Here is a 13,834-nt window from a genome sequence, read left to right as displayed (position 1 = left end):
ACCCAAGAGATTTTTTTTTTTCTGCCATGTATTAATTATATTATGGTTAGGTAATAAACATGCGTCATAAGCTTTTATTATGGTCTTTTCAACAAGGGAAAAATCGTTTTTTTTCTTATCAATTTAAGAAATATTGCTCAGCAATCAGAAATTATCTGGTGAAAACTTCAGGGTGTTCTCAGCATAAGAAAGAATTTTCTGTACTAACTTTTTGAATGATGCTGGCATGATACAAAATGGGAACACTCACTCCAAAGGGACCTCCCTGCTGTAGTGTAGTTTGGCAAGTATAGAGTATAGTGTTGTCTGCAGATACCAAGGAGCTACTTTTTTCCCTCAACAGCTTGCATTTAACATTTGAGATGAGAAAGGAAAGCATAAGATGGAAACATTTATGACCACAGGACATCTTCCTTAGTCACCAGACTAGAAGGTGATGTGATGAGTCATTGACTAAGCAAATGTAAATATGACTTGATCTTTATGGTATAAAAATTAAAATGATTTACTTATAATCTAAACAATTCTCCTTGACTGTGAGTATCCATTTTGTAAGCATAAATCCCAGAGAGTTGTCCAAAACATCATAAAAAGATAATTTTTAAAAATATATAGCAAGTTCTAAAAATGATATAACTTGGATTTAAACATCCATGAAACCCAACACCTAGATCAAGATATTTCTAGTACCCCAGAAGGCTCCCTCACACACCTCTCCCTAAAGATAACACTATTCTCACATCTATCATAAGAGAGCAAGTTTTTAAATTTCATACTTAGCTTTAACCATAAGCCAAAAGACTCAACTCTTCTCCTTTTTTAAATTATTTCGGAAAACTTCAAGGTAGAAGTTCCAGAGCTGCCCATCCATCTCTTGGCTCTCCTTGAACCTACTCCTCCCTAAGCCTTTTCTACATACCTGAAGCTCTTTGACGTCAAGAATTATGTTTAATCCTTTTAACTCCCTCCCCACCAATACATCAAATACGTAAAAGTGAGGGCTTTTTTAAGTCTATGTATTGACCAAAAGAGCAGTAGTTTTCTGTCTTAATGCTTCTTTCTGCTGTAATTCTTATCACCTACCATTTCCTTAAACTTTGTATGATGACATTTTGTTCTCAGTAATTTTATCTACCTTTTTTTTAAGCTTCAAAATCCCCTATAATCTGGTCTCACAGGTTTATCTAACCTTATTTCCTTACATAGCTAAGAATAGATATTTACAAAGTGCCTATTTTGTGTGAAGCTAAGGTGGTAAGAAAATAATGGTGCCTATAGACATCATCTCTGGGGATTTTGCAATCAGGTTAAGACTGGGATAAATTTTTAATATAGTGTAACCCTAATTCCATTCCAGCTCAGAGATTCTTTTTGCCCAAAGTTCCATGGTATTTGCAACCAGGCATATTTATCATGCAGTCCTGTATATTAGTCTATTTGTTGTTTTTATAAGTTTTTAGCAATGGAAGCTAACTTGCAAAAAAGTTCGTAGAACTGTAATCTACAGAATTATAGTGGTGGTTGACTACAGAAGTGGGAAGCTTGGAACCTCACCATCTGTGACCTTTTCTTGTCAATCCCCCTTACTTCAAGTCACTCCAAGTCACAGAAAACACGAACTTTATGAACATAATTAGACAACCACTGGACTATAACATCTATTGATGTCCAACTTCATAGCTCATCTTTACACACACACACACACACACACACACACACACACACACACAATCTATAGAATCCCTTCCACCAACAGACTGCTTAGGGTTCAAAATGCTCTTTTTAGTCCAGTTGCTAATTCGTAAGTATACTGCACTGGCCACTAACATACACTATCTATAAAAATGATGTTTGAAGAGAGAGCCATGGAATGTTAATAGTTCTGATTCTTTGTTTACATCACTTCAACATCACCATACTTTTTGCTACATTTTCAGTACTCAGTTGCATTTGTGGTTAATGATGGTTTTAATATATTCATAAATCATATTTAAAAATAAGCATACAGTGCTGTCAATGAAAACAGTATGGAGTAGGGAATTCCAAAAGCATGTCCTTCCACAAAAGCAGCAAATAAACTGGCAAAAACTGTCAGCATCAACTTCATCAGAGTTCTAGAAACTAATTACAGTTTATAGCAACCAGAGAAGAAAAAAAGCCTTTAACAGCCTCGCCTTATACCTTGCTTCCCTTCTCAGTGACATCTTGAAAGACAACTGCCCACATTCTAGGCTTAAGTTCCTAGTACAAGAGGGAGGAAAATGGCCCTTATCATCAAAGAGCCGAGGTTGATTGTTTAGTCCTGTATTTTGGCTTCCTGAAGTACCAGCTCTAAGGCTTGCCTTTATTTTTTCTTACTGGGAACTCTCCCAAAATGGAGGCAACTACGTTGGGGGTGTATTTTCAAAAACGCTTGAAAGTAAATGCATTAGCTGCTACCACCTGGAAAGGGTTAACACCTGAAATAAACAACAAACTGAAAAGCTTGGGAGGAAAGGCTGGGGAATAAAAAGAATAAGTACTTTGGGAAAAACTTCCACATAGGAATCTAGACGGCTAAACACACTTAAAGAGCTCAGGGAATGCTCCATAAAAAAAAAAAAAAAAAAAAAAATCTGAGAGGCTCTAAACTCTCAACTTGGACCTTCAGATTCTCCAAAAGCAGAAAGTGAAGGTTATGGTAGGAGTTGTATGTTGCCTGGCTGAAAGTTGAAGGTTTTCCCCAACACCCAAGAGAGCCCATCTGCTAAAAATAGGATACTTTTGAGGAGAGGGGGAGCCAGGCGTCTAACAAACTCTGTCAGATCACTAGCCGACCACCACAGTAACACAAGCAAGACCACACTGGTCACATGTGACAAAGAACACACACTACAAAATGAGTTAAAAACGTCATTAAACCAACCAACACCTAAAACAGGCAGCAAAACTAACCCTGGAGACAAAGGAAAATTGGTTTTCCAGAGTTGCCCTTATATAATATTAATTCATAGCCCTATGCACTACTGAGAACAGTACCCAGCCCTGAACATCTAGAAGCCTGACCAGAGAACCTAGGAAACCACAGAGCCTAGACTACAGCTTGCTTAGGAAGGAAACCAAGCCAGCAGTCCAAATGTTCTCAGCTAGGGGCATCCCCTGCCCCCATGCCAACCTCAGAGCTTGGGCAGTGGCCTCTCACCCAAAAATAGACCCTGACAGGAAGCCTCACCTACCCAAGGATGTTACCAGCAGACGTGTCCAGAAACCCACAACAAGTCTCAACAAATTCAAAAAGATCAAAGTCATACCATGCATCTTTTCTGACCACAATGCTATGAAATTAGAAATCAACCACAAGAAAAAGTCTGGAAAGAGCACAAATACGTGGAAATTAAATAATATGCTACTAGACAATGAATGGGTCAACCAAGAAATCAAAGGAAAAAAAATTAAAAAGTACATGGAAACAAATGAAAATGAAAATACAATGGTCCAAAATCTTTGGGGTGCAGCAAAAGTGATTCTAAGAGGGAAGTTTATAGCAATACAGGGCTACCTCAAGAAGGAAGAAAAATCTCTAATAAACGACCTAAACTTTCACCTAAAGGAGCTAGAAAAAGAACAAAGCCCCAAACTATCAGAAGGCAATAATAAGTATTAGAGCAAAGATAAATGACACAGAAACTAAAAAAACAAGAGATCAACAGAACCAGGGGCTGGTTCTTCAAATACACAAAATCAGAAATGAAAAAGGAGAAATAACAAGCAGCACCAAAGAAACAAAAGATTGTAAGAGAATATCATGACAAATTATACACCAACAAATTGGACAACCTAGAAGAAATGGATAAATTCCTAGAAAAATATAAAACTGAATCAAGAATAGAAAATTTTAACAAACTAATTACCAGCAATGAAATTCAGTCAGTAATCAAAAATCCCAACAAACAAAAGTCCAGGGCCAGATGGCTTCACAGGTGAATTCTACCCAACATTTAAAGAGTTAATGTGTATTCCTCTCAAAATATTCCAAAAAGTAGAAGGGGAAAGAAAAGTTCCAAATTCACTCTATGAGGCTAGTATTACCCTGATACCAAAGGCAGATGAAATACCACAAAAACAAAAAAGAGAGAGAGAGAGAGAGAACCACAGGCCAATATCTCTGATGAACACAGATGCAAAAGTCCTCAACAAAAAAGTCAGAAACAAAAAAGGAGATGTAACAACTGACACCACGGTAATACAAAGGATTATAAGAGAATACGATGAAAAATTGTATGCCAACAAAATGAACAACCTAGAAGAAATAGATAAAATTCTAGGATCATACAACCTTAAAAAACTGAATCAGGATGACATAAAAAAATCTAAAGATTACTAGTAATGAAACTGAATTGGTAATCAAAAATCTACCAAAAAATATGAATCCAGAATCGGATGACTTTACAGGTGAATTCTACCAAACACCTAAAGAATAGTTCTTATCTATACTCTTCATAATATTCCAACAATAGCAGGGGAAGGAAAGCTTCCAACCAAATTCTACAGGGGCATCATTACCCTGAAAACAAAAGCAGACAAAGACACCACAAAAAAGAAAACTACAGGTCAATTATTCATGATGAACACAGATGCAAAAATTCTCAGCAGAATATTAGTAAACTGCATTCAACAATACATTATAAGGATCATTCACCACAGTCAAGTGGGATTTATTCCAGGGATGTAAGATGGTTGAATAGTCACAAATCAATGAACACGATACACATTAACATTAACAAAGAATAACAATCATATAGTCATTTCAAAAGATGAAAACACTTGACAGAATTCAACATCTGTTCATGATAAAAACTCTCAACAAAGGGAGTTTAGAGGGAACATATCTCAACATAATAAAAGCCATATATGAAAACCCACAGCTAACAGCATACACAATGGTGAAAAACTGAGATTTTTCCTGTAAGATCAGGAATAAGACAAGGATGTCCACTCTTGCCACTTTTATTCCACATAGTCCTGGAAGTCCTAGCCACAGCAATCAAAGAGGAAAAAGAAATAAAAGCCATCTATGTTGGAAAGGAAGAAGTTAAACTGTCACTATTTGCAGGTGACATGATACCATACACAGAAAACTAAAGACTCCACCCAAAAACTAAGAATAAACTACTTCAGTAAAGTACAGAATACAAAATTAACACCGAGAAATCAATTGCATTTCTATATACTAATGACAAAGTTGCAGGAAGAGAAAGTGAGAAAATCATTCCATTTACAATTGCACCAAAAAGAATAAAATTCCTAGGAATATATTTAACCAAACAGGTGCAAGAACCTGTAGTCTAACAACTATAAAACACTGATGAAAGAAATTAAAGACAACACAAATAAATGGAAAGATATACCATACTCATGGACTGGAAGAATTAACATTGTTAAAATGTCCATACTACCTAAAGCAATCTATAGATCCAATGCAATCCCTATCAAAATACCAACAGTATTTTTCACAGAACTAGAACAAATAATACTAAGATTTTATGAAACCACAAAAGACCCCAAATAATCAAAGCTATCTTGAGCTAGAATAAACTTAGAGGTATCACAATCCCAGATTTCAAGATATACTACAAAGCTGTAGTAATCAAAACATGGTTCTAACACAAAAATGGACACACAGATCAAGAGAACAGGATAGAGAAATAATCCCACACATATATGGCCAATTAATCTATGACAGAGAAGGCAAGAACATACAATGGGGAAAAGACAGTCTCTTCAATAAATGGTGCTGGGAAAACTGGACAGCTACATGGAAAAAGAATGAAACTGGACCACTTCCTACCACCATACACAAAAATAAATTCAAAATGGATTAGCAACCTAAATGTGAGACCTGAAACCATAAAATTCTTAGAAGAGAACACAGACTAATTTCTTTGACATCAGCCATAGAAACATTTTTCTAGATATGTTTCTTAAGGTAAAGGAAGCAAAAAATTTCCTTCCACACGGCAAAGGAAACCATCAACAAAAGGGCAACCTACTGAATGGGAGAAGATATTCTCAAATGATATATCCAATAAGGGGTTAATACCCTAAATATATAAAGAACTTACACAATTCAACACCAAATTAAACAATTAATTAAAAAATGAGCAGAGGACCTGAAGAGACATTTTTCCAAAGAAGACATATGGATGGCCAACAGACAAATGAAAAAAATGCTCAGCATTACTAGTGATCAGGGAAATGCAAATCAAAACCAAAATGAGATATCACCTCACACCTGTCAGATTGGGTAGAATCAAAAAGACAAGGATGAAGAGAAAGGAGGAACCCTCATGCACTCTTGGTAGTAATGTAAACTAGTACAGCCACTGTGGAAAACTGTATGGAGTTTCCTCAAAAAATTTTAAAATAGAAATATCATAGGATCCAATCATTCCACTATTGGGTATTTACCCAAAGGAAATGAAAACACTAATTTGAAAAGACATCTGCACCCCTGTGATTACTGCTGCATTATTTACAATAGCCAAGATACAGAAGCAAGTGTTCACTGATAGTAAAAAACGAAGTGGTAGATATACACAATGGAATATTACTCAGCCATGAAAAGGGATAAGACCTTGCCATTTGCAACAACATAAGTAAACCTGGAAGGTAATATGCTAAGTGAAATAAGTCAGACTGAGAAAGACAAATAACAGTATGATTTTACTTGGAATATGTATATATAGGTGGAATCTAAAAAACAAATGAATATAGGTAGAATATAGGTGGAATCTAAAAAACAAATGAATAGACAAATAGAAAGCAGAATATAGGTGGAATCTAAAAAACAAATGAATAGACAAATAGAAAGCAGAATTAGACCTATAAATACAGAGAGCAAACTGATGGTTGCCAGAGGGGAGAGGGGTAGGGAGATGGGCAACATGGATGAAGGGGAGAAGGTGATACAGGCTTCCAATTATGAAATGAGTAAGTCCATGGAATAAAAGATACAGCATAGAGAATTTAGTCAGTGGTATTGTAATAGTGTTGTATGGTGACAGATGGTAGTTACACTTGCGGTGAGGAAAGCATAACGTATAGGCTTGTTGATTCACTGGGTTGTACACCTGAAACTAATGTAACATTGTGTGGCAACTATACCAAAAAAAAAAAAAAAAAAGGAATGAAATTAGACTATTTTATACCACCCAAAAAAATGAATTAGAAATGGATTAAAGACTTAAATATAAGCCCAGAAACCATAAGACTACTAGAAATAAACATAGGAAAAAGATCCTTAACATGGGTCTTGGTAATGAATTTTTGCTCTAAATGCTCTAGAGCATTTAGAATGCTCTAAAACCTAGAGCATAATCAAAGCAAAAAATAAACAACTGAGACTACATCAAACTAAAAAGCTTCTGCAAAGCAATACTAAAAAATCAACAAAATGAGCAGAAAATGTGCAGAATGGGAAAAAATATTTGCAAACCATATATATGATAAGGGGTTAATATCCAAAATATATAAATAACTCATACAACTCAATAGCAAACAAAACAAAATATCATCTAATTTAAAATTAGGAAAGGACCTACGTAGACATTTTTAGGCATTTTTCCAAAGAAGATATATGAATGACCAGCAGTTACGTGAAAAGATGTTCATCATCACTAATCATTAGGAAAATGCAAATCAAATCCACAGCAAAATATTACCTCATGCCTGTTAGAATGACTAGCATCACAAAGAGAAAAGTTAACAAAGATAACAAATGCTGGCAATAATGTGTAGAGAAGGGAATCTTTGTTCGCTATTGGTGGGATATAAATTGGTACAATTGTGGAATATAGTACGGAAGTTCCTCAAAAAATAAAAAATAAAACTACAATATGATTAGCAATCCCACTTCTGAGGATATATCTGAAGGAAATGAAAACACTATGTTGAAGAGATATTTGCCCCCCATGTTGATGGCATCATTATTTATAATAGCCAAGTTATGGAAAAATCCTAAATGTCCATTAATGGATGAATGGATAAAGAAGACTTGGTATATATACACAATGAAATATTATTCAGCCATAAAAAAGGGAAATCCTGCCATTTATGACAACAGGGATGGACTTTGAGGGCATTATGCTAAATTACCTAAGTCAGAGAAAAACAAATACTGTATGATCTCACTTACATGGGGAATCCAAAAACAAACTCCTAAAAAAAAGACATCAGATTTGTGGTTGCCAGATGTGGGGGGCCAGGAAAGTGGGGACTGTATAAAGCGGGTCAAAAGGTATAAACTTCCAGTTGTAAGATAAAGAATTACTAGGGATGTAATGTACAATATGATGACTATTGCTAACACTGCTGTAGGATATATAAGAAAGATGTTAAGAGTAAATCCTAAGTGTTCTCATCGCAAGGAAAAAATGTTTTTCTTTTTTTTTTTTGGTATTTGTATTTATATGAGATGATGGATGTTAACTAAACTTATAGTGGTATCATTTTATATATATATTATATATATTACATGTATATATTATATATATTTTATATACATATATCATTATATATATATATATCATGCTATATACCTTAGACTTATACAATGCCATATGTGAATTATATATAAGTAAAACTGGGGAAAAATTATACAGCATTTATGCATTTGAAGCATACCTTTCCCTCAGCCATTTCTGTGACCAATCCTTGCCTTAGAGGATGTAAAATAAGATGTGGCAAGTAAGGGCCAGTCTTGTTTATTATAATGCACGTGCCTCACATCAAGCTTCTGATTGCTGAGGCATCCACTTCAAAGACACCTATCTTGAATAAACACATTGCCAGCCACACTGATAAAGAGCCATGCCACCTACCCCTGAAGTTTCCTTTGTTTTAGAGATTTCTGGTTGACTGAGATAACTGTCCATTTGACACTTGTTTGTTCCTTCCCATATTTTAATTGCTGCTCTTACGTTTTAAATTCACAAGTAGGGAGGAGGCAAGCTAGCAGAAAAGTAGGGGACCTCACTTCATCTGGTCCCTTGAATTTAGCTAGATAACTATCAAACCATTCCAAACACCCATGAATTCATCCTGAGATGTAAGAAAAAATATCTGGAACTCTACAAGTAGAAAAGTGACCACTTTTTGTAAGGTAAGAGGTTCAAAGAAGTGAATCTGAAGGGAGATATCAGAAGATAAATGGAGGGGGAAGGGAGCCTCTGTAAGCCAACTACCGGAAAGTGATAGAGCACCAGAGGGCAAAATCGGAACCCTTAGTAATCTGTTCCAGTGAGAGACATCCCTGCCTGAAAGGAGCTCAGGGGATAAAATGGGTAGAATTCTAGGCGGGTCAGTGTGGTCTCAGAATCCCAGGAGTCACAGAACTAATGGGGGTGCCTGAGCCGCTAGAGTTCCCAAGCAATTGAGCAGCCCAGAAGGGAGCTCTCAGCTCGGTTTGCCATAAACCAAGAGCCAGGCCTGATCAGGTGACTGCTCTCTGGCTGGGCACCCTGCAGTGGACTGGAATGTGGGACCCTCCGCCATCCCCTGGGAGGGGCAGGAGAGGTGAGCCCATGACCGGGTAACAGCTCTCAGGGCAGTGGCCCTGTAAAGGACAGTACAGGGTGACCCTCTGCCTTCCCCTGGGAGGATCGCTGTGGGCATGCACCACGGGAGTCTACAGAGTTTGGCACGCACAAAAGTGAAGACCATTTATCCCAGAGGATTTACTAAAGAGAGGGGACCGCGATCTTTCAGCTCTGGGGCTTGAGATTGGGCATGGCCATTTTTATTTTGATACCCTAAAGAGGCACAGAAAGCCTTCAGGGAACAAAAGCCACAGAGAGGACCAGCTTACACTGAGCCTGGGCCCCCTGGCAAGGGGCGGAGCAATTCTGCCCTGGCAAAGACACCTGAGAAGCAGTGCAGCAGGCCCCTCCTTCAGGAGACCAACTGGAAGAACAGGTGCACAACTAGTTTAGGGATCCCACAAGACTGTAAAACTCTGGTGCTAGGGGAATAGAACTTGAAGTTTTTTCTCATGATTCATTTATCTTTCAGTCTAAAATTTTCCATTTCTTTTTTTTGCTTTTTTCCCATTTCAACTAGTTTCTTATTTTAACAACTCTTGTTTTTAAGTCACTTTTTTTTTAACTAAAACAGTTGACAATTTTATTTTCACATTTCACAAAACAAATGAAAATTGCTTTTTTTTTTTTTTTTTTTTGGTCCCACTACTCCCCGGCAAAAACTATTCTTTCTTTGATAGGAAGGGGGAGCAAGTCTTCCTTGTCCTGCTGTGAGAAAACACCCAGAGTCACAGCACCATGATCTCCTGGTGAAGTAGAACAAGTAATATAAAATGAATATAAAGAGGTTCCTATCTCTAATCTGTCTGGTTGAGTCATTCCTGGCCGAGTGGGCACCATCATGGGATGGGCAGGAGGTCTCATCATTGGGGGCCCAGGCATCATTGGCATGTGGCCTCCCATAGGTGGCCTCATTCCAAGAGCAGGTCCCACTGGCATCATCCCAGGAGGAGGAGGGCCCATCATTGGCATCATGGGAGGGCCCCCTGTATGGGGCGCTGGCATCATACCAGGGCAAGGAAGACCCAGGAGACTGGGGGGAGGTAGGATCATTGCCCCTACAGGAGGAGGAGCAGAGAATGGAGTAGGAGGTATCTTTCCTTGCTGAAATGCAGCGGTTGTTTTGTCAATCAGGCTCTGAGCTTGCTCTTCCATCCACTTCTGAGAGTAGTCTTTCACATTCTCTTTGTGTTTCCTACCACTGCAGTGTGTCTTTCTCACAGATGGAGAGTCATGGGTGAGGTACGTGTCACAGTAGTCACAATAAAATTTAGGCATGTTGCTCTGCAGGCCGCTGGCCACTCTGTCCCATGCCACCTGGAAATGACGCCTTAAGTCACTCTTTAACTTTGATTTTTTTATATCTACATTTTATAGGTATATTCTTTATTTTTGGCCTCCTTTCACTCTATTCAATTTTATTTTTGTATATATATAAGTTTTACTTTCTTTGCAATTTTGGGATTTAGTGTCTTCTAACACTGAGACCAAAATGCACTGAGGAACAAGTGGATCACCCCGTTTTGTCCACCCTGTGAGATTGTATTCCTCCTTCCCCCCTCTTTATTTTGTCTTTCGTTTTTGTTTTTCTGTTTTGGTTTCTGACCTCTTCACATTTGTCTCTTGTGTATTTTGCTTGGGTCATGGGTGATATTTTTGATTCTGCTCACTCGCTCATCCATTCTTCTTTGGACAAAATGACTAGAAGGAAGGATTAACAAAAAAGAAAGAACCAGAGGTAATGCTCTCTGACACAGATCTAATCGATATGGATATAAGTAAGCTGTGAGAGATGGAATTCAGGATAACAATTATAAAGTTCATAGCTGGGCTTGAAAAAAAGCATAAAAGACACTAGAGAATCTTTTAGTGCAGAAATGAGATCTAATCAGGCCAAAATTAAAAATGCTCTGAGATGCAGTCTAAATTGGATGCTCTAACAGCAAGGGTAAATTAGGCAGAAGAGAGAATAAGTGATCTACAAGACAGGTTGATGGAAAGGAAGGAAGCTGAGGAAAAGAGAGGAAAACAACTAACAGCCAATAAGGAGAGGCTTTGAGAAATCAGTGATGCCATAAAATGATCCAACATCAGAATTATTGGGGTGCCTGAGGGTGAAGAGAGGGCCAGAAAGTATATCTGAGCAAATCATAGCTGAGCACTTCCCTAATCTGGGGAAGGAAACAGGCATTCAAATCCAAGAGGTAGAGAGGACCCTTCCCAAAATCAATAAAAATAGATCAACACCCCGACATATACTAGTGAAGTTGCAAATTTCAGAGATAAAGAGAAAATCCCGAAAGCAGCTCAAGACCAGAGTTTCTTAACCTACAGAGGGAGGAACATCAGACTAACATCACACCTAACCACAGAGACCTGGCAGGCCAGAAAGGGTTGACATGATATATTCAAGGTACTAAATGAGAAGAACATGCAGTCTAGAATAATTTATCCAGCAAGGCTGTCATTCAGAATGGAAAGAGAGATAAAGAGCTTCCAGGATAGACAGAAACTGAAAGAGTATGTGACCACCAAGCCAGCCTTGCAAGAAGTATTAAGGGGGATCCTGTAAGCAAAGACAGAGCCCAAGAGTAACATAGATCAGAAAGAAACAAAGACAATCTACAGAAACAAGGACTTTACAGGCAATACAATGGCACTAAATTTATATTTTTAGTTACTCTGAATGTAAATGGGCTAACTGCTCCAATCAAAAGACGCAGGGTATCAGATTGGATAAAAAGCAAGACCCATCCATATGCTGTCTACAAGAGACTCATTTTAGACCCAAAGACATCTCCAGACTGAAAAGTGAGGGGGTGGAGAACCATTTACCAAACTAATGGACCTCAAAAAAAAGCAAGGGATACAAGGGTGGTTCAACATTCACAAATCAATCAATGTGATACATCACATCAATAAAAGAAAAGAACCAGATGATCCTCTCAATTGATGCAGAAAGCATCTGACAAAATACAGCATCCTTTCTTGATTAAAACTATTCATCGTGTAGGGATAGAGGGAAGATACCTCAATATCATAAAAGCCATCTATGTAAAGCCCACATTGAATATCATTATCAATGGGGAAAACCTGAGAGTTTTCTCCTAAGGCCAGGAACACACAGTGATGCCCCCTCTCACCACTGTGGTTCAACACAGTACGAGAAGTCCTAGCCTCAGCAATCAGACAACAAAAAGAAATAAAAGGAATTCAAATTGGCAAAGAAGTCAAACTCTCCACAGATGACATGATACCTTAAGTGGAAAGCCCAAAAGACTCCACTCCAAAATTGCTAGAACTCATAAAGGAATTCAGCAACATGGCAGGATACAAAATCAATGCACAGAAATCCGTGGCATCTCTATACTCTAACAATGAGACTGAAGAAAGGGAAATTAAGGAATTGCACCAAAAAACATACCTAGGAATAAACCTAAACAAACAGGCAAAGAACCTATACTCAGAAAACAATAGAACACTCATGAAAGAAATTGAGGAAGACACAAAGAGATGGAAAAACATTCCATGCTCCTGGATTGGAAGAATGAATGTTAAAATGTCTATGCTACCCAGAGCAATCTACACATTCAGTGCAATTCCTATCAAAATACCATTGACATTTTTCACAGAGCTGGAACAAACAATCCTAAAATTTGTGTGGAATCTGAAAAGACCCCAAATAGCCAGAGTAATATTGAAAAAGAAGACCAAAGCTGGTGGCATTACAATGCCAGACTTCAAGTTATATTACAAAGCTGTGATTACCAAGACAGCATGATACTGGCGCAAAACCAGACACATAGATCGATGGAACAGAGTAGAGAACCCAGAAATGGACCCTCAACTCTATGATAAACTAATCTTCAACAAAGCAGGAAAGAATATCCAATGGAAAAAAGAAAGTCTCTTCAATAAATGGTGCTGGGAAAATTGGACGGTCACATGCAGAAGAATGAAACTGGACCACTTTCTTACACCTTACACAAAGATAAACCCAAGATGGATGAAACCCCTAAATGTGAGACAGGAATCCATCAAAATCCTAGAGGAGAACACAGGTAGCAACCTCTTCGACCTTGGCCGCTGCAATTCCTGGCAAGACATGTCTCTAAAGGCAAGGGAAACAAAAGCAAAAATGAACTATAGGGACTTCATCAAGATAAAAAGCTTCTGCACAGCAAAGGAAACGGTCAACAAAACTAAAAGGCAACCCACAGAATGGGAGAAGATATTTGCAAATGACATATCAGATAAAG

The 13,834-nt window shown here is 37.7% G+C and overlaps 1 protein-coding gene across 1 annotated transcript; it reads right to left on the bottom strand.

Annotated features, from left to right (window-relative positions):
• Positions 1-10,220: 10,220 nt before the first annotated feature.
• Positions 10,221-10,853, bottom strand: LOC113930360 (U1 small nuclear ribonucleoprotein C-like). Its single transcript, XM_035725453.1, has one exon. It carries the CDS (start codon positions 10,851-10,853, stop codon positions 10,221-10,223), a length of 633 nt encoding a protein of 210 aa, XP_035581346.1.
• Positions 10,854-13,834: the final 2,981 nt, after the last annotated feature.

This window comes from Zalophus californianus, chromosome X (genome assembly GCF_009762305.2).
Source record: "Zalophus californianus isolate mZalCal1 chromosome X, mZalCal1.pri.v2, whole genome shotgun sequence".
Classification (NCBI taxonomy): Eukaryota; Metazoa; Chordata; class Mammalia; order Carnivora; family Otariidae; genus Zalophus; species Zalophus californianus.
Note: the sequence above shows the minus strand (reverse complement) of the source record. Positions and strands in the feature narration are given on the sequence as shown.

Excerpts from the sequence above, each read along its gene's own strand:
- LOC113930360 (XM_035725453.1), bottom strand. The coding sequence starts at position 10,853 with ATGCCTAAATTTTATTGTGACTACTGTGACACGTACCTCACCCATGAC.